The 20,856-nt window shown below is 50.1% G+C and overlaps 3 protein-coding genes across 3 annotated transcripts; all 3 read left to right on the top strand.

The window, feature by feature from the left end:
• Nucleotides 1-1,196: 1,196 nt before the first annotated feature.
• Nucleotides 1,197-13,255, top strand: CLEC4F (C-type lectin domain family 4 member F). Its single transcript, XM_032352389.1, has 7 exons — nt 1,197-1,327; nt 2,211-2,327; nt 2,639-2,749; nt 4,733-5,851; nt 10,797-10,948; nt 11,890-12,008; nt 12,822-13,255. Exons 1-7 carry the CDS (start codon nt 1,267-1,269, stop codon nt 12,970-12,972), a joined length of 1,830 nt encoding a protein of 609 aa, XP_032208280.1. The 5' UTR covers nt 1,197-1,266; the 3' UTR covers nt 12,973-13,255.
• A 3,007-nt stretch (nt 13,256-16,262) lies between these two features.
• Nucleotides 16,263-17,823, top strand: LOC116595721 (ADP-ribosylation factor-binding protein GGA1-like). The gene is given in 1 exon segment (XM_032352390.1): nt 16,263-17,823. A coding segment is annotated over 1 exon segment (1,017 nt). The 5' UTR covers nt 16,263-16,435; the 3' UTR covers nt 17,453-17,823.
• Nucleotides 17,664-20,610, top strand: LOC116595722 (ADP-ribosylation factor-binding protein GGA1-like). Its single transcript, XM_032352391.1, has one exon. It carries the CDS (start codon nt 17,680-17,682, stop codon nt 18,460-18,462), a length of 783 nt encoding a protein of 260 aa, XP_032208282.1. The 5' UTR covers nt 17,664-17,679; the 3' UTR covers nt 18,463-20,610.
• The last annotated feature ends 246 nt before the right edge of the window (nt 20,611-20,856 follow it).

Below are 20,856 nucleotides of genomic sequence, written 5' to 3'. Positions count from 1 at the left end.
GTCTCAAACCTGATCAACTCAAGGGAGCGTGGATGAAATCAGCTAGAGGTGCGAAATTGGATCAAGTTGGGTCCTGCTTGCTGTTTTCTGACACCAACCAATTCTCTGACATCAACTGGGTATCCTACACTTGAAGTTAGTCCTAACAATGACTTTGGAGTTAGCACAGACCGCACAGGTTAAGGGCTCCAATCTCACAAAATGGCCTCTACTTCAGATGCCGCCTGCAAGTGGGGTCTCCAGGCAATTTCTGCACAGCCCACTGCAAATCGGGGGGCTCCCATGACCCCCCTTTGCTTTGAAAATTCACTAGAATGACTCACAGAACCCAGGAACACACCACGCGTTCTATTATAGTTTACGGTAAAGGATACAAATGAACAGCCAGAGGAAGAAATACCTAGGGTGAGGTCAAGAGTCCAGAAGAGTTCAGAGCAATGGAAACTCTGTTCCTGTGCAGTTGGGATGTGACACTCTCCAGGCAGGTGGATATATTCAGCAACCAGGAAACTCCTTGAAAACTGCTTGAATCTTTCTCATAATCCCATCTCCAGGCCCCCTCTCCTACCTGGAAGTCCTGGGTGGGGGGTTGGTTTTTCTGAGATCTGCTCCCATCCTGAAACGATCTAGAGGCCTACGCTGAATCACCTCATTATCATAAACTCAGGTATGCTCAAAAGGGTCTTTTTGTGAATAATAAAAGGTAGTCCTGTCACTTAGGAAATTCCAAGGAACTGTGACAAAGACCAAATACACTTTTTAGTCTAGAACAGACCCTTTCCTTTCCCTGCCAGTTGTGTGGTCCTAAGTGGTCAAGAGTCACCTGAGCCCTTCCAGATACCTCCTACACTGACCCAGCTCGCTCCTTACCTGACCTCCTGTTACTTGAGGGGCTCTGGGGCTAGGTTTAAGGGTCAGCCACAGGTCACAAGGATGTTTTTCTATAAAGCTGAGAAGGATCCCCGCGACCCCCTCCAGAGTGGCTCTGGAGGCTAGCTTTGGGGACTCTTCTGGAGAGTGGAGGTTGGGGTCAGGGCTTGAGGGGAGGGCCAGTGCTGATGCCAGGGAAGAGAGGAAGAGGGTAGGGCAGACTGGCGCCTGGGAGCCTGGAAGGACAGGACCCTGCTGAGGTGCTTCTGCAGAGTCAGCAGGAGAGGGAGTTCCTACTCAGGGCCATATAAGTCCCAAGGAACTCAGCTTTACTTCCCAGTACGCAGCCTGCAAGGGGCCTGTGGCAGGGAGCAGTGGTGGAGAGTAAAGGAAGAGATGAATGGTGATGGGGTCCACTTCTTTACAGACAACCAGAAGGTCTCCCTGCGCCTCCGAGGTGAGAAAACTGAGGCATCACCCCATCTTCCTCAGGGACTGGCTCTCTGGTCTCGCAGCCCTTGCCGTTCTTGTCAGTCCTGCCTGGCAGGCCAGAGCTCAGCTCCTCCCTGTCTCAGCTTCCAGAATAAATAGGCAAGAGCTGAAGGTGAGTTAGGTGAGGACAGAGAGACTGGGGCACACCCCAGTCTCTGCAGGAGACCTCCCCAGACCCCTTCCCTTGGAGATGGCAACTGACAAGGGAAAGGTAAACTTTGAATTCGGAGGGACCTGGTTTCTGGTCCCCTCTCTGCATGTTGGGCTGCCCCACCCCCAGGCCTCAGGGGTTCTAGGCTGGTGTTTCTCTGCCTTAGAACGGATTCTGCTGTACACTGTTCATCCGTAATCACACCCCCAGACTCAATAGGTGTAGCTCTTCTTAGGACACCCAGGCAGGGCTTTCTGACCCCAGCAGAGGAGAACTCCAACACTGACAGTCAGTCCCGTGGGAGAGGCAGTGGTCCAAAAGGGCTGTGAGTCCTGCTCTGGTCAGGGTTCAAGAGCAAGCCTGGCCCTGGGACCCAGAGGTCAGGTTCCTGCCTTGTCCCTTCCCATCTCCCTCCTTTCTTCTTTCACGCAAACTACATGTTTGCTGCCCTCCTCCATGCTGGGGTCCATGCCCTGCACCCCTCCTTCAGGTTCTGTGGTCTTCTCTTTGCCTTTGAGTTGCTACCACACCACCAGTTAGTGCAGGTGAACACTTCCAAGTGCTTTATTTCCCATCTCCATGCTAAGCATGGCCAGTGTTCTCATACCCCTCAGATAGTCCAGGAGACTGAGCCCGGGGCCGGCCTCATCCAGCCTGTATAGGACACACCTCCTGTACACTGGCTTCTCCCTTGCAGGGCTGGACTCTGTGGCAGCGGCTCCTGAAGCACCCAGGAGGCCAAGGCTTGTTCAGACCATCCTGGCAGTTATGGCTGTGACTCTTGTCTTCTCTCTGGTGGCTCTCTTTATTGTGGGTAAGCTCCTAGGTGACCTGAACGCCACTGACTCTCTCTGTCTTCCTGTATAAAGGTCCCACAGAAGCTAGCTGCCTACCCTCTGCTTCCAGAAGAGTCATTCTACCTCTTGCCCCAGGCTTGAACCAGATCTTATCTGAGACTCAACCAAGGCCCCCGTCCAAGGGGAGACTCCCAAGAGCTGAGGCCCATGAAGGGAAGTCTGAAGTGGGGGGCATCTCCCTCCTTCTAGAACCCTGACCGAGGGTGGGGCAGCCTGTTCTCCCAGCCTTAGTGCAGAGAGTATGCTGACCCAGGAATGGGTGTCTCAGTTCTACAGAAGCCAAGACCTCCACTGGAGTCCTATGCCTCCTTCCAGCAGTTTCCAACCATGATTCCTGGAGATGACAACACAACTGGACAGTTACCTGTGGAACCCCACAGTGAGTAGCCACAGGGAGGTAGGGGTGGAGTGGGGGAGCTGGGGCATTCAGATGCCCAGACCCTAGGAGGAGCCTCTCTTTTGATGCCTCCTATGCCTCTGAACGGATTCCAGTTTTCTCACAAGAAGATACGATACGATCTTTTTATTAAAAACAAACAAACAAACAAACCAAACAGCTTTATTAAGGTGCAGTTGACACATAATAAGGTACAATCTTTAAAGCGTACACTCTGATAAATTTTGACTTACGTGTATACCCGTGAAACCATCACTACAGTCAAGAAAATGAGCATATTCATCCTCCTCCTCCACAGTGTCCTTGTGCCCTCCGACATCCTTCCCTCGCCCCTCCTCTCTTCATCCCCAGGCATCCACCTGTCTACTTGCAGTAATACAGACTGGTTGTTTTTTTCTAGAGTTTTATGTGAAAAGGATCCTACGGTATGTACTCTTTTTGCTCCTTTATCAGCATGTAATTTGCAAATATTTCCTCTCAGTTAATGGCTTGTCTTTTCATTCTCCTAACAAGATTTAAATCTTAATAAAGTCTAATTTATCATTTTTTTTCCTTTTATGGATTGTACTATTGGTTTCATATTGGAAACCTATCCCAAGGTCACAAAGACATTTACCTATGTTTCCTCCTGGAAATTTTGCACTTTTTGGTTGACATTTCAGTCTATGATTAATTTTGAGTTAAGCTTTATATTAACAGTGTGAAGCATGAAGTTAATTTTTATTTTTTGTGTGGATATATAATTGTTGCAGCATCATCTGTTGAAAGATTATCATGAGTTACTTCTGTGTCTTTGTAGAAAATCAATCATCACTATATATGTAGGTCTATTTCTGGATTCTCTATTCTGTTCCATTGATGTATTTGTCTACCTTGGCAAGGCAGAATATTTGATTGAACTTCTCATATCTTCAAAGGCCACCTAGTCCCACCTGGCCTTTCCTCAGCATAGTGCCTGAGACCTCCTACATTGACCTGGGTAGAGCATGAGGAATAGGGCAGGATTCTCCCAAAAAGGGTCCCGGCCTACTTGGATTTTTCTCCCTGAAGAATTCCTGAGAGAAGGCTGGCATCGAGAGTCTTAGACCATGAATGTCTGAGGTAAGGACTTAGCTTGTGAGGTGAGCAAAAGGTGCTGTAGGACCAGCTGCAGGAGGGGTTGGTGGGAACAATCATGCAGATTGAAAGGGGCTGTGAGTTCTCTGAAAGACTGCGATGACCCGGGGCTTTCACTCAGCTCTTCCATATCCTCACACTGTTCTGTGGGAAACATTCTGCTCTGCGTAACACTGGGTGTGCCAGCCCTTCAAAAGGCCCTTTCCACTCCAGGATCCAGTATCACCTGGAGGGCCTCCACCATAGCCCCATGTGGGGACTGAACAGAGGGCCTCCTCTACAGGTACCTGTTTTGTTTAGTTTCTGGAATTTGTGATCCGAGAACTATGTTTGCCATCTATTCCACTTTTAGGAGTTGAATCAAGAGGCTTCGTGCTTGGTGTACAAATACAGTGAGTGGAAGACTAAACGCCGGCTTTATGCATACCTAGTTTCTTTGTCAATTTCACCATTTAATGGTGAAATGTCAGTGGAGTTAAACTTCAGCAGCTCTCAATGATTTCATCAGTTACCTTCAAGTTCAATTACAAGGGCAAAATAATCCAAGTCTGACCAGCACGACTCTTAGTGGTAGCTAGTTTATAGTAGGCAAGTATTTCAGTCCTTTCATTGCTCAGTTCATGGGGCACAGCTAAGTACACCTTTATCTTATTTTTTGGCCCACAGTCTGAGGTGACCCATTCCCAGGGCTCTGGTGAGCAGGAGGAGTGCTCCTCCTTGAGGAGCACCCAGGGCTGCGCTTTAGACATACCCCTTAGAAGACATGAGAACACTATGGTTGGCCCATATTATGAATGCTTGCCTATGTAATGGGCCTCTGTGGCTGCCTTGTCAATTTCCTCCCTCCAGATCCCCACCACTCTGACTGGGTGGCATGGTTGCAAGAGACGATCCAGATGTTTAAAAGCCATGAAGAGAATTCCAGCACCTGGGGCACAGAGATCCAGATGTTGTCTTGCAGAGTGGACAGTGTCAGATCTCAGATCCAGGTGCTCCGTGGTCACCTGGAAAATGCCAGTGCTGACATTCAGAGGGTAAAGGACGTTCTAGAGGACACCAGTACCTTGAGTTTCCAAACCCAGATGTTGAGGAGCTCCGTGGAGGGGGCCGGTGCGGATCTCCGGAAGCTGAAAGGAGATCTGGAAAAGGCAAACGCTTCAAATTTCCAGACTCACAGTTTCTTAAAGAGCAGTTTAGAAAACGCCAGCCTCGGGCTCCACATGCTGAGCAGAGGCTTAGGAAATGCCAATGCTGAAATTGCAATATTGAAAGCAGGGCTGAAAATGGCAAATGCCCAGGCCCAGTGGGCGAACAGCAGTCTAAAGAATGCTAATGCTCAGATCCAAGTTCTGAGCGGCCAACTGGCTGGTGTCCAGGAGTTAAGGGCCCAGAGTCAGGTTTTAAGAAGCAGTTTGGAAGGAGCCAGTGCTGAGCTCCAGAGGGTCAAAGGAAGCCTACAAAATGCCAGTGCTTTAAACTCCCAGACGCAGACTTTTCTAAGAGGCGGTTTAGACAACACCAGCGCTGAGATCCAGTTACTAAAAGGTCATTCCAAATGGGCTGGGGAAGAGATTCGCTTGTTAAAAAGAGATATGGAAACTGTTACTGCCCAGACCCAAGTAACCAGCAACAGTCTAAAGCAGACAGATGCTCAGATCCAGTTATTAAAAACAGAGCTTGAAAATGCCAGTGCCCTAGATCCCAAGATTGAGGTACTAGGTGTGTATTTGAAAAATGCCAGCAGAGAGATACAGACCCTAAAACAAGAGATGAAGACTGCTGCAGCCTTAGGTTCCAAGATCCAGAGGCTGGAGAGCAGTCTGCGGAAGGCCAGCGCTGATATCCGGCAGTTAAAAGTGGATTTAGAGAACACCAAAACACTAACTACGAAAATCCAGGAGGAGCAGAGCCGTCTGGAGGCAGTCCGTGTGGCCCTTGGCTCCCAGGAGCAGCTACAGAGGACCCAGAGTAAGTGGGATGGGAGAGCTTGGCCTGGGAGGTACAGTCTTCTGGACGGGCAGAGTCTTCTGTCCCTTCAGCCTTTTGCTTACTTTAAAAACATTTTTAAAAAAGATTTTATTTATTTATTTGACAGGGAGAGAGAGAAGGATTGAGAGGGACCACAAGCAGGAGGAGTGGCAAGCAGAGGGATAAGCAGGCTCCCCATTGACAGGGAGCCTGATGCGGGACTCGATCCCAGGCCCCCAGGATCATGACCTGAGCCGAAGGCAGACGCTTAACTGAGTTGAGACACCCAGATGCCCCTGCCTTTTGCTTACTACAACATGCATCCCCCTGGGAAGGAGGGTGAGAGCTGGAGAAGGGCTGAAGCCCCCCAAATAGGCTTGATGTGCCTAGGCAGCAGTGGAGGTGACATAAGGCAGCTGTCCTGCTCTTAAGTGGCTTGTCATCTGGTCAGAGTGACAAAACAACACATGAGAAACGAACGATATATGGAAGGCAGGTGGGGAGGCGTAAGAGGTGCTATGTGAGAGGGAGATCTAGGAACTGGGGTGGAGAGGAACAAAAAGAAGGGAGAGAAGGACTTGCTGAGGTCAGTGTCCTCTGGTATATAAAAGGGATCTTCTGAGTGGGGGAGGAACCTTCTGGAGGAGAAAGGATCAAAAGATGCTCTGTAGAGAAGAGGGCCCTTGAACTGAGTCCTAAAGGACTAGTAGGTGTTTACCAAACAAGTAGGGCACGAGGATGGCAGGTTCGTAGGCATGAAGATGTGAAGTCATGAGGCTCAGGAAACTTCAGACAGTTCTGTCTGACTGGACTATGGCCAAGAGGGCAAGTGATGAGGTATAGGCTGAGAGGCTAATGGGCAGGGACCACTATGGTAGCTTTCAAACTGTTTTGAATGTAAACCTGAAATTCATTTTATTTTATTTTATTTTATTTTTTTTAAAGATTTTATTTATTTATTTGACAGAGAGAGATCACAAGTAGGCAGAGAGGCAGGCAGAGAGAGAGGAGGAAGCAGGCTCCCTGCTGAGCAGAGAGCCCGATGTGGGACTCGATCCCAGGACTCTGAGATCATGACCTGAGCCGAAGGCAGCGGCTTAACCCACTGAGCCACCCAGGCGCCCCTGAAATTCATTTTATATTGTGGCCTGGTATAATTATGTGTCTCTCTCTCACACACACACACACACACAGACACACACACACTTCAAAAGCCAAAAGTTTTACCACACAAATGTACTCTGATATTTTATAATCTGTTCTTAAAAAAAAATACCCTGATACTTCCCACGAATGGGTTAATGATTGCACTTTGAAAGTCACTATGCTAGGAAGCTAGGCAGAACTGGAGAGACACCACATGGATGTGGAAGGCCTCTGAGTTTGGGTTTTATCCTTTGGGAGATGAGGGTGTATTGGAGGGCTTCAAGAAGGCTGATCAGATGGGTCTCCATACTGAGAGGGAAAAAAAGAAGGGAGAAGAGCAGTGAGACTTGGGCAGGCTGAGCCTGCGATGCCTTGGGGGGCTGTCATCTGCAGGCCATCTGGAGTGTAGGGGATAGGCCCTGGCTCCAGACGCAGCTGTGGGAGTCCTGGGTACATTGGATTCAGGTTGTGGCGGTGGGAGTGGGGTGGCGGGAGGTTGTATGAGATAAAATGCTTCGTGGGAAGGAAGCTGAGGGCAGAAACAGGAAGTCAACTTTCAGGCGGCAAGAGGGGAAAGAGGTGTTTTTGAAGAAGACTACTAGGGACGGCAGTCTTAGAGGCAGAAGGAGAACTAGGAGATAGGCAGCTGGGGAAGTCAGGAAGGAGGGAGTTTCAAGAAGGAAGTGGCTAGTTCTGGTGAGTCCCTAAGAGGTCACATAAAATAACCAATAAGCACCCACTGACTCTGGGCAATTTATAAGTCACTGGGAATGAAGTTCCAGTGGAGAGTAGTGTGTGGCCTGGAGGCCAGACCACCCTTGGTAGGATGTGAAGGAGAGATCAGGTGCACAAGCCATTCAAGGACCTTGGCTGAGGAGTGAAGGAGAACAATGAGGCTGAGGTGGGGGGACGGCGTGGTGGAGGGAGGGATTAAAAAATGCGTGTCACTGGTAGTTACATTATAAAACGTCCATATTGATTATAGACAATGTGCAGATATTGAAAAAGAAAATTATGAGAAAATAACCACTTGTATTTCCATGAATATTTCTACAGTTTTGAAAAGATTAATTTATCTGAGAGAGAGGCAGAGGGAGGGAGAGAAAAAGCACGAGCAGGGAGAGGGGCCGAGGAACAGAGAGAGAGAATCCCAAGCAGACTGCCCTGAGCACAGAGCCTGACATGGGGCTCCATCCCACGGCCCTGAGATCATGACCTGAACCTAAGCCAAGAGTTGGGCACTTAACCGACTTAGCCACCCAGGCACCCCTCTACATTTTCTCTATGAGCCCACTGCTCGCATTTTGGTGAACTTCCTCAAGAGGGTTTTTCTAGATTAAGAGAATAGGCTTGATCTGAGGGTGGGAAAAAGGAACCAGCGAAGAGGGAGGTGGTGGGAGGAGAGAGAGACAGAGAAGCAGAATGAAATGAGCCGCTGGGGGACTGACCTTGAAGGGCTGGGAAGATTAAGTACTTGAACTTCTGAGGCTGAGAGGGTGAGGTGGGGCAGTAGGTGTTCACCCAGGTTTGCAGATGCGGGAACAGGAGACTGAGGGAGCTGATCTAGGTGTCTCTTCCTAGGTAGAGGAGGTCTCTTGCTAAGGGTGCTAAGGGTGAAAGGGGGGCGGTTTGCTCATTTGGTTAAGCGTCTGCCTTTGGCTCAGGTCATGGTCTCAGGGTCCTGCATTGGGTTCCCTGCTCAGCAGCGAGTTTGCTTCTCCCTCTCCCTCTTTCCCTCCCCCTTGCTCCTGTCTTCTCTTTCTAAATAAATAAATAAAATCTTAAAAAAAAAAAAAATGAGACTCCTGGTGTGGGTCTGTCAGAAGCCTGGATGTCTGACCTTCTTAATGCCTCTGCAGTGCCCCCTGCTGTCCTCCTAGTGCCTTCCCATGTCCACCTACTGCTTTAGCAGAGACCCGTGTTTCTTTGCTGTCTGTCACATTGGGCTCACCCTAGGAGCTTTACTTATACTGATGACTGGGACCCACCTCCAGAACTATGGCTTTTTTCGGGGGGGGGCAGTGAGGAGGGTCTGGGATGCAGTGTGGACATAGAATTTTTTAAAAAGCTTCCTAGGTGGTTCTAATGGGCAGTCAGGACTGAGAGCCATTAGCTTAACTTTTTCTTAAAGAGCCAAATAGTAGATATTTTGGGCTTCTGGGTAAACAGCCTCTGTTGCAGCATCTCTCCTGCTGTAGCAATAAAGCAGCCAAAGATGGATGCAAATTGAAGGGTGTTGACTGTGTTCCAATAAAACTTTATTTATAAAAAGAGGTTGCTTGCCGGTTGCAGGTTGCAGTTTGCCAATCCTCAGTTTAGACTACTGGTTCTTCAGCTTTGGAACGCAGCAGGATCACCTGGAGGGTTTGTTAAAACACCAACTGTTAAGACACAGTTTCAGATTCAGCCAGTCTGGGATGAGTTTGAGAATGTGCATTTCTACTTAATTCCCAGGTGATGCTGATAATCTGGGACCACATTCTGAAAACCACTGGCTTCCACACTCAGCATCGTTACTGAGATATTTGCAATGATATTCTGATTGGTGTCTCTGGCCTGGTTAGGATCACCTTCTTCTCGCTCAGTCCCCACACCATTACCAGGTTGCTATTAGCACAGTGCAAATCTGGAGCACGCTACTATACTTCCTAAAACCTTTCAGGGCTCCCCAATGCTCAGAGAGGAAAAAAACCTCCAAATTCCTGCACATGAGATGGACGATAAGAGTGCTGGTGAAGCTGTCCAAGTGCGTCTCCCCTCCCTTATGCGCTGACCATCCCAAGTGCTTGGACAGGTCAGGCCATGCCATGCTGTTTCACACCTTCACCCTTTTGGTGTCTAATTTTTCCTCCTGCCTGGGATGCTCTTCTTGGCACAGACCACCTGGCAAACTCTTTCTCAGTGTTTTAAGACTTAGCTCAAATGACAGCTCACCTGGAGTGTCCTTCCTGAGTGCCACGTGCAGCCCAGGTGACAGAGACCACCCCCTCTTTTTATGGCTCTGTTCTAACATGTGCATGGTCTTCCATGAAAGTTTTTCAATGCCTTTCTTACACCTCTGTCTCATTTGTTAGACTGTAAGCTCCCTGAGGGTGTGATCATGTCTTACTGATCTTTGTTTAATAGTCCCTGGTTCACAGAAGTCAAATACCATTGAGATGTGGATGTTGAACAAAAGAATGAATGAATGAATAAGCAAGTCTATTGTGGCACCATTTCAAACAGCTGTGGTGCAGATGATATTAAAAAGCAGGGTGTGATTGTGGGAAGGAATGGGAGAGCTGAGAGCACCAGAGGCTTGTCCTCACAGAATGAGATTTTAGAGCTTGAAATGAGAAGGTCAGGTAGATCAGGTCCCAAGGATGGTCCTGGGTGTGGACAGCAGCTGACGTCGAAGGAGATGGAGGGGAGGAAGTGAGTTGTACTGTGGGATGGCTGCAAAGTCTCTCAGGGAGATGGTGGGAACCAAGGTCAGCAGACTGTCCGGTGGGAGCCGTGAGTGGCAAGAGAGGGTCGTGGAGCCAGAAAGCAGGAGTCTGGAAAGAAAGGCTCGTCTGGGTAGCAAAACTCTCTGAGGGTCCCTGGAGGGATACACCCAGGTGTCCTGAGTGGCTTCCTGGTGAACTGAGTTTCAGGTTGGGGGTACAGCCTCCCAGGCCTTGCCCTTGGAGTACTGAGCATTGAGTGTGGCATGGGCTTGCAACCCTCGGTGGCCTGTCCCAGGAGAGGTCAGGAAGGGCAGCCCTTGGGCATCTGCAACCAGCCCCTGGTTCTCTCTCGTCCCCAACCTTTGCTCCAGATCAACTTCTTCAGCTGATCCTGCAGGGCTGGCATGTCTACGGCGGGAGTGTGTATTACTTTTCTTACGTCAAGAAGTCCTGGCATGAGGCTGAACAGTTCTGTGTGTCCCAGGGAGCCCACCTGGCCTCGGTGACTTCTGAGGAGGAGCAGGTCAGAGTGAAGCCTTGGGGTGATGTTCATGGGCTTGGCATGGGATATGGACCCAGGACCAGGACCGAGACCTCTGCCCACACCCAGGACCACCCAGACTTTGGCGCCTTGGCCTTCCTCCTCTTGCAGCGGGACAGGGCAGAGGCCTTTGGTCTCTTAGGTCAGTCAGGGAACAGATGTTTGAGTTCCCATAAGCATCTTGCTCTGCAGGTAGAAGCACTGACAGCAAACCTTGATGATGTCCTCCACGAATGAGCGAGACACCCAGAGGCCCACAGCTGTCAGCAGTGAGGAAGGGCAAAGGGAGGTTAGCATTGGGTGACTGCCCTTAAAGTATTGGGAGTATAACTTCCCTCCCCAACCCCTCACTTTCCCTTTAGCTGCTACTCTAGTTGTCAATCCTCATATTAACATCAGTGAATCCAAGGGCCGTGGAAGGCCCACAAAGGCTTTCCCTTTCTCGGGAAAGCCAGACGTAGAAATCTGAGGACCGCCAAAGGCACTATAGACCCCAGTGGCCCATCTGCTGAAGGTCCTTACCAGAATTTACCAGGGTTATTGTCAAAGGACCATAATGGGTTTGGTCCATTTCAACTCATGGAACTGCTCATTCTTTGTGGTTCTCCTGAGACTGGTCTTGTATGTCTGTCAAAAGACATGCTTTTAAAATTTTTTAAAAATAAAATACATCTCTTTAATAAACTATGGCCAGGCTGTCTTCATCTCAGTGAAGCCACATTCATCAAGTCAACATGGGAGAAGCTGGGCTTTCTCTGAGGGGACCGTGGTCCTGCCCTCAATCCTGGACGAACCATGCAAGGCACAGAGGAGTGGGCTTTATGACCCAGGACCAGGGAGAGGACAGCCTAGCCTCCTTTTCCACATGGCTGGGAGAACCAGCTCCTCACACAGGCTCCAACAACACTTCCTTTTCTCTGCAGGCATTTCTGGTAAAGTTCACGAGTACCTCTCACCACTGGATTGGCCTCACTGACAGCGGCAAGGAGGGCTCCTGGCGCTGGGTGGATGGGACACCATTCAATGCCGCCCAGAGCAGAGCGTGAGTCCAGCCGGCACTGTCTGGTGCTATCCCAGGAACACGGGGCAGGCCTGGCTGGAGAGACTCTTTGTCCTTGTCTTGTGTGTGGATTCCTGCCTGGTGAGTGCTAGTGTTGTGTGTGTGATATACGTGTATGATGTGGGAGTGGTATGTGTATAGAGTGGATGTACAATTGTGTATGTGATGTATGTGTGATAGGTGTGTACAAATGATGTGTGTGATGTGTGTGGGCATGTTGTGGTCCTTGTGTAGGCCCCTCTACAGGACCTATCAGAGCAGGATATGTCCTGATGTTGGCAGGGAGACTACGAGTGGGTCTTCCTGTGCTATTGTTCTTCTTCTTTTTTTTTTTTTTTTTGCCTATACTTTTTAAGATTTTATTTATTCATTTGAGAGAGAGAGAGAGAGAACACATTATAGTGGAGGGATAGAGGGAGAGGGAGAAGCATGGAGCCCAATGCAGGGCTGGAACCTGGGACCCAGAGATCATGACCTGAGCTGAAGGCAGACGGTTAACCATCCGAACCACCCAGGCACCCCTGTTTTTTGCCTGTCCTATACCCTTTTTAGGCCCTGCCTTCATTAGAAGGTCTCTGAATGTGAATTATGGGGTGGGGGTTTATAGCATCAGATACCCTTCCTGTCCCTTGATCCTCAGTAAATAAAGACAGTCAGCAGAGCCACACTTAGGGCACCCTTGAGCCCAGCTCTCCTCCAGGAGATAAGGGAATCATGGCGTTTCAGCTCCTTATGCCATAGTGGGGGGAAGGGACACTTTCTTCATCTGGCAGAATAAAGCCCTCTTGTTTCTAGGTTTTGGGGCAGATACCAGCCAGACAACTGGCAGTCCTGGGATGGGCAGACTGAAGACTGTGTTCATATTGAGCAGAAGTGGAATGACATTCGCTGTGACACCCCCTATAACTGGGTCTGTAAGAAGCCCATCAGCCAACATGTGGCCTGAGACATGCCAGATCTGAGGGGGTCACCGTCGCTGCCAACTCTGGACCCTCCCCACCTGATGCCTGTGAACCTCTGAACCCAGCTTATTCTCTAGGTCTTTTTATTTGGCCTTTTGTGTTTCCTGCTCTGTCCTTCCGTTTAACCCCTGAAATGTGTTTATATCACATAACCTGGTGGGATCAAGGGTTCCTCAAGGCCAAAGGCTTGCTGTGCTTCTGTATCCCCATCAGCAACCAGCATGGGCCTGTGAGACAGCAGGTCCCCAATAAATACTGACTGCGTGCTCGGAAGTTTTCTACTTGTCTCTGTGATAGCCATCACCCTCTTCTCTCCCTGAACTGGTTCTTCTTCCTCAATGTCCCTTCTGTCCTGAAATAAACATATCTTTGTTAAAGGGCTTTATAGCTATGAACATTTAGTTAGTCACTGAGAAACAGCAGGGGTTTAACACAAACTACAGGGATATCATACAGGGGGTACAAATTCCCAAGAAGTGATAGTGATCCTAGATACTCCTTGCAGTTCCTTTGTTGCAGATGGGGCGGGAGCTGGGTTTTGCCAGGCCTTTAAACCACTCCCCAGACTTCTTCCTGTCGTATGGCTAGCCCCATCTCATTTCCCAACTGTTAACTTTTGATGCCATATCCCTGGCTTTAGCCTCTTCTTGTGGTCCCATCCCCTCTTCCAGGGACTGGGTTTTCTGCCAGCTCAGTTTAGAATGAGAATTGGCTTCTTAGCTTTTTATCAACCTTAGAAACTCCTCTACTGCAGAACTGAAATCACATTTTACTGTATTTCTTCTAGTACTTTTACATTTTTTTAAAATTTACATATATTACTGGATTTTATTTCCTTATGGTTTATTCCTTGGTATTTTTGCATCTATAGCAATATAGATATATAGGGATGGACTCATTTTCTTTTTATGTATTTCTAGTCTTTGTTTTATGGTTTTCCTAGCTTATGCAAAAAAGGGTAGGAGCCAATATTAATATGTCCCACTTTTGGGAAATTTACTGAGATTATCTCTCAGTAAAAAAGTGTCTGCTCACTTCTTATAAATGTTCCACAGGCATATTTATTAGATTAGGCTTGTGATTTTCATTTTTCAGATGTTCTTTATCCTCATTTATATTTTGTCTACACAACTAGTCAGTTTCGTTAGGGGGATTTGTGTTAACTCTCCCATGTAGGACATTTACCTACATTTATCATCCTGTCATGTCATATTTCTAATAGATTTTGATTTATATATTTCAGTGTTACTTTAATGTCTAAAGATTCATAACCATGAAGTCTCCTGGAAGACTTCAACTTTTTATCAATATTCATGCAACCCAGAATTATTTGCTGTGCCTCTACCATGTACTAGGCACTCTTCCAAGTTTTCAGGAGGGAAGGAAACAGGGGTTCTTGGGTGGCTCAGTCAGTTGGGCATTCATCTCTTGATTTCAGCTCAGGTCATGATCTCAGGGTCGTGAGATTGAGCCCTGCATTGGGCTCGTTGCTTATCAATGAGTCTGTCTGAGATTCTCTCCTTCGCCCTCTGCCCCTCCCTTTGCTCTCTCACTCTCAAATAAATAAATAATAAAATCTTAAAAAAAAACCACTCCGAAGTGAATGAAACAGATGAAAATCTCTCTCTCCCCGACCCCGGCCAGCATTTTGGTAGTGAGGAGTGATAGTTAGGACACCCAGCCCCTTCTCACTGCCTCAAGGAGAGTCCGCTGGAGCCTGAAACCTGGGGGTGGTGACATCCTGGAGTGGCAAGCTAGCTGTTCGTTAACCAACCATGGTCTGTGGCCTAAAGGGAATGGAACAGGGGCAAATAAACATACTCACACAGCAGGGTCAATTCTCATGCCTAGACTGGATCTTTCTCTCTCCAGAGAATGTCCTGAAAGCTGCAATTTCCTCAAGAGTCAGAAAGGCAGAAGAGTTCAGTTCTCCACAGACTGAGTGGAGCCATCTGGGGAGACAGAGTGGAGCCCTCAGTTGTCCTGGGGGAAGTGATCAGCTTGTCACCCTGGAGTGCCTGCCCCACCCAGCCTCTGCCATGGGAACCCTGTATGGCTGCCACACTCGGTGACCATGGATTGCGCTGGTGACAGACGTAGGCTGTGACAGACTGCTACCACCCCATGGATGTGCTGTTGGCACCCTGATGCCTACAGCCTTTTCTCCCAGAGAGAAGGTTTCCAGGCTCTTGGCGTAGGAGGACCCAACCTGAGAGAATCTGGAGTCTACACAGCATGATTTAGGGGAAAGTCCAACTCTAGCACAGGGAGGAGAAGACATATACTTCTTGGCTGTCATGAACTGACCTTCCAGGCTTGGTTTTCTAGGGCCAGAAAACAAAATCTCAGTCAGGAGAGTAAGCACATTCTGGAAGCAGATGTCACAGTATTTTGAAGATGACATAAGTCATTAGTTCTGGAAGCAGATGTCACAGCATTTTGAAGATGACATAAGTCATTAGTTCAGGGAAAAAAAAAATCTACCTGTGTTTATAATCCGCAACTCTGAGTGTCCTCTACCAGCCAATGCCCCCGCCCTCTATACACTGCAATTCTTAGAATGCTTGCTCTCATATACCCAGATTTGGGTCTGGGCCTTGGTGCAACCCCCTCATATGCGTACTCCATGCTTATTGGAATGAGCCTTTCTCTTTGTGCTGCTCTTTCATTTAAGGGCCAGTTGTAAGTGGCTCTTCCTCTCTCTCCTGCTAGCAATTCCTACAGCTCAAAGGTAACCAAGTCCAGAGACCCCTACCACCAGTGAGAGTCCCAGGCTCCAGTGAGAGTTACAGAAGAGTGAGGAGGCCTGAGCTTCTCTGGGAGGGATGACTTATGATAGAAGGGAGTCTACTAGCTGGGCCTCAAGAAGGCTTCCTTCCACGGGACAAGCACCATGCAGCTGTGCCTCCAGTACCCCCTCTCTTCCCCAAAATAGCCTGTAGCTAGCTTCCTCTTGAATCTCCTCAAAGCTCTGCTTTTGTTGCAGTCTTATCCTATTCTTAGATCTAACAAGCAGTTCGCACTCTAGCTGATCCCAGGATTGGGATTCTAGGCCTTCTTCAAGGTAGTGCCAATGAGCCTTTCATGACATCTCTGCTACAGGGTCACCAGACCTGAGCCCTGGACGTCAGTGTCTCTTCAACCCACTCTCATTGCAGCTTCTCCACTTTTTCTCAGAACACCCTCTGCCTTGTCTGTGTATTAGCCAAGTTTCCAGACATTCTGTCTGGTTCATATATCATCATTGCTTTTGTAGTCATTGGTGATTATAGACCCAGGCTCCATGGCCAGACTATCTGGGTCCAATCCTAGCTTTCCCCCTGTCTAGCTGGGAAAAGCTGGTTACTTGACTTTCATGTCTCAGTTTCTTCTTCTGTGAAAAAGCCAGAGTGCCCCTCTCTTGAGGTTGTTGTGCAGATTAAGAAAGTTAATCCAGGCCCATGGCCGATGGAGCCTGCGATGGAGCTGGAGACTCTGGATGCGCGAATCAACAGAGCCATCAACCCCCTGAAAAAGGAGCTGAACCGGACCAGCATCAACAGCTTCTGCAAGCAGCTCAACGAGGACTTCGAGGAGCCTCCACTTGCCACCCAGCTGTTGGCTCACAAGATCCAGTCACCACAGGAGTGGGAGGCGATCCAAGCCCTGACATTTCTGGAAACATGCATGAAGAGCTGTGGCAAAAGGTTCCATGACAAGGTGGGTAAGTTCTGCTTTCTCTACGAGCTCATCAAGGTTGTGTCTCCCAAGTACCTGGGCTTGCGGATGTCGGAGAAGGTGAAGAACAAGATCTTGGAGCTCCTCTATAGCTGGATGGTCAGCCTGCCCGAGGAAGTGAAAATCGCAGAGGCCTACCAGATGCTGAAGAAGCAGGGGATTGTGAAGTCTGACCTGAAGCTACCAGATGATGCCACATTTCCTCTTCCTCCTCCACGACCCAAGAATGTGATCTTCGAAGAGGAGGAGAAATCCAAGATGCTGGCCCACTTGCTGAAGAGCTCCTACCCCGAGGACCTCTGAGCAGCCAACAAACTCATCAAGGACGTGGTGCAGGGGGACCAGAAGCAGATGGAGAAGATCTCAAAGCAGGTGAGCGCCATTGAGGAGGTCAACAACAATGTGAAGCTGCTGACCGAGATAGTGATGAGCCACAGCCAGGGCGGGGCCTCAGCCCGCAGCAGCGGGGACCTCATGAAGGAGCTGTACCAGTGCTGTGAACGGATGCAGCCAGCACTTTTCCGACTGGCCAGTGACACAGAAGACAATGGCGAGGTCTTAGCTGAGATCCTGCAGGCCAAGGACAACCTCACCCAGTACAACCTGTACAAGCAGCTGCTGAGGGGTGAACGGCGATGCGGCAGCTGGCTCCCTCCCTGGGAGCACCTTGGCCCTGCTGGACCTCTCTGGCCTGGATCTCCCTCCTACGGGCACCACCTGCCCTGCCATGCCCACCTGCTTTACTGACCTGGCCAGCCCCAAGCAGCCTAGCACCTCAGTTTCCCTGCTTGATGATGAGCTCACGTCTCTGGGACTAAGCGACCCCATACCCCCTCCAGGACCAAGCTTGGACAGTGCCAGATGGAACAGCTTCCAGTCTTCTGATGGCACGGAACCCCCAGCCCCGCCTCGGGTCCCCAACATGGACAGCCAGCCCCCTGCACAGATGTCCCTGCCAGTGAGCAGTGGTCTGGATGACCTGGATCTCCTGGGGAAGACACTCCTGCAGTAGTCACTGCCCCCAGAGCCCCAGCAAGTGTGGTGGGAGAAGTAGCAGCCAGCACCCCTGGCTCACACTTCAGGACCTGCAGAATAAAAACAACTGCAGCTCGCCTAGCTCCGGCACCCCCGGCCTCTTCCACGCTGCCTCCCCTGAGCCCCCTGGGCCTCTGCAGCAGCCCACGATGACTGAGCTCTCGCTGGCCAGCATCACTGTGCCCCTGGAGTCCATCAAACCCAGCAGCATCTTGCCACTGACGGTGTATGACCAGCATGGCTTCCAGGTCCTCTTCCACTTTGCCCAAGACTGGCTGCCTGGGCACTTAGACGTGCTGGTGTTGGTGGTTTCCATGCTGAGCACTACGCCCCAGCCCATCTGCAACATCGTTTTCCAGTCAGCTGTCCCCAAAGTGAAAGTGAAGCTGCAGCCCCCCTCAGTCACAGAAGTGCTGGCGTTTAACCCCATTGTCCACCCCTCAGCCATCACCGAGGTCCTACTCCAACCTCCAGAAGGAGAAGGTTTTGCTCTGCTACAAGCTTCTCTTCATCATGGGCAACCAGACCTACAACAAGATGTCGGATGTGGACCAGATCCCCTCACCCGAGACCTGGGGGAGCCTCTAGAACAGAGAGCTGGAGGGGAGAGAAAGGGGCAGCAGGACTGGGCACCATCTAGCCTGGGTGGGAGGCTGTGGTGTCCTAGGATACCCTTTGTTCCCATGGCGAGATCCCCTGGGCCTCTCCCCTGGAGAGGATGAGGGCTTCTCCCCTCATCCCTGTGGCCCCCCTTCTTCCTTGTCCCCCTCCCCTGCGGAGCTGAACCCAGCAGGAGGCTGGGCCTGAGTTTGCACTGCTGGGGACCTTCACCACAGTGGGGAGCCTGGAGCAGGGAGCAGCTGCAAGGTCCTAGAAGGACCTGGGGTCATGGCCGGAAGCGTGGCTGTCAGGCGGGGGCCAGGACCTCAGGCCCAGCCCTGACCCAGCCTGAGATGGGGTCATCCCCACTTGTCTCATGCCTTATGGGAAGGCCCAGCCATAACTTGGGGGGCCATGCTGGTGCGGGAACCAGCTCAGGCCTTCTCCATAGGAACTGGATGACTGGGGGGAGGGTGAAGCCTGCTCCCCCAGCTCTTTGCACTCTGTGGTGTGAGGTTTGACTCTTTGCTTTTCTTTCTCATTGGCCCTGTGGTCACCATCTCAGGAGGCCCAGCTGGGGGAGCCCCCCACGGTCCCCACTCCTCATAGGGGTTTCACTCCACCCACATGCCCCCTTTGCCGTCAGGCCTCCTGAGGGGCTATGGAGGCTGTGGCTGCTGGCCCAGAGGTTGTGGCAGAGCCAGGTGCCACAGCTGGGGCCTCCAGGGCTCCTGGCCAAGGGAGGCCCTGCCCTGGAGTTCCTCAGTGCATCTCCTTCAGTTGCCAGCCTCTGCTGGGGCCTCCCGTGGGCGCCTCCCCTCTGCCCATCCATCTGTCCACGTCCGAGTGGGGTCGGTGTGTGAGTGAGAACAGAAGTATTTATGGACATAAAAATGTCCTTTTTTCCTGGAAAAAAAAAAAGAAAGTTAATCCATAAAATGAGCTTAGAAAAGTGCATGGCACATGGATCCCATCATATAGCATTAGCTGTTATCTTTGTGCCAATGGCCTACTTGACTCCTCGCTACAATTATGAGGAAGCTTCTATCACAATCTCCGCTTTACAGCTGGCAAGATGAGGCCTAGAGAGTTTAAAGGTCTTGCCTGTGGTCCTACAAAGTCCTGTGTTGTAGCAGCTCTTCCCCTCGGACCCACAACTAACCCTCGGGCCCTGTGAGTCTCAAATCTTCATGAGGCCCCACAGTCTGCAGGGCTCCAAGCCTCCATCCATCTACTCTTTCAGGAGGCTGTCAGGCACCTTTCTGCATCTTGTCAAAGCTGGAGGCCATTGGCTGCTCCGGCATGCTGGCACTTGAGCCGGGTCCCTGACCTCTCACCAGCTTCTCAGGGACTAAGTCTGTGCGTCTGTTCCCTTCTCTGTTCTTGGTGGAGAAACACTTCTGACCCACAGTTAACTCTGCTGTTGGTATGGTCAAGACAGTAACCCCAGCTCATGCCTAGTGGGGGTGGAGGGCCAGGAACTTCAAGTGAAGTGAAGTATGAGGCATGGCAATCAGGGAGGCCCTGTTGCCCAGGGACCAGGTCAGACGGAATTGTGGGCCTGGGCCTGGTGACCCTGAGATAGAGGACATTCAGATCTTGACAAGAAACAGACCAGCAGGGTGGCCTTGGCTAGTCCCTCAACTTCTTTGGACCTGTTTTTCTCATCTGTACAATGGGAGGAAAGTCCAGTTCCCAGGAATGTGGTGAGATAAAATAACACATAGTATGCAAGAATAATATGCATTTAGATGACTATAAGTAATAACATGGAATTGCCAAATTGATTTAGACAGGAATTCCGGGCAATATAGACTTGTCTCTTTTTAGGTTTTGATCCCTTTTAAAAATGTCATTCTTTGCCTTCCCTTAGTAAAGCTGTTCTTGTTTTTTGTTTTGTTTTGTTTTAGCAGCTCTTTCGTGTTTTGACTGAGCTACAGAGATTAAGGGAACTATATTCGGGCCACGAACTGGTCATTGTGATGAGGGGCTGCCAAGGACCCAGGCAGATATGGGGAGCATTCCTCTTAGCTGGGCCCTAGAGTAGGAAACAGGAAAGACTGATGAGGTGACTCTGCTGGGGCAAAATATGGAGCAAGGGCCAGTTTGTCTAGTTTCTCTGTGTCTCAGGGTGGAGGACACAGTGAGTCAACTCCCTCATTCCCCACTTCCTCCCCCATCCCTTCCCTCCCCCTCCTCCCCTCCTCCAGAGAGCCTCCCTGCATTGTAGAGGCAGGAAGGCTGAAATTCCATTTTCCAGGACCCCTTATTCCCAGGGTTTTGGATGCCAATTAAGATGGCCTCCTTAGAAACAGGTGTGTGAGCTGGTGAGCATGGACATCAGGCAGAACTCACGTCCCTGTCCTTTTGTTTATTTTCTATGGACAAACCCAGGGATGGGGACTTGGTGTTTCTGTGCAACATTGTCCCTGGGTCCCCTTTCCCAGCAGTGGGGGAGTTGAGTGGCAGTCCCAGCAACACTGGTGCCTGCTCCCCAGACTGCAGCTTTGGTGGTA

The sequence above is a fragment of the Mustela erminea genome, chromosome 7 (genome assembly GCF_009829155.1).
Source record: "Mustela erminea isolate mMusErm1 chromosome 7, mMusErm1.Pri, whole genome shotgun sequence".
Classification (NCBI taxonomy): Eukaryota; Metazoa; Chordata; class Mammalia; order Carnivora; family Mustelidae; genus Mustela; species Mustela erminea.
The sequence above is the reverse complement of the archived record's forward strand: the minus strand, read 5'-3'. Positions and strand labels throughout refer to the sequence as shown.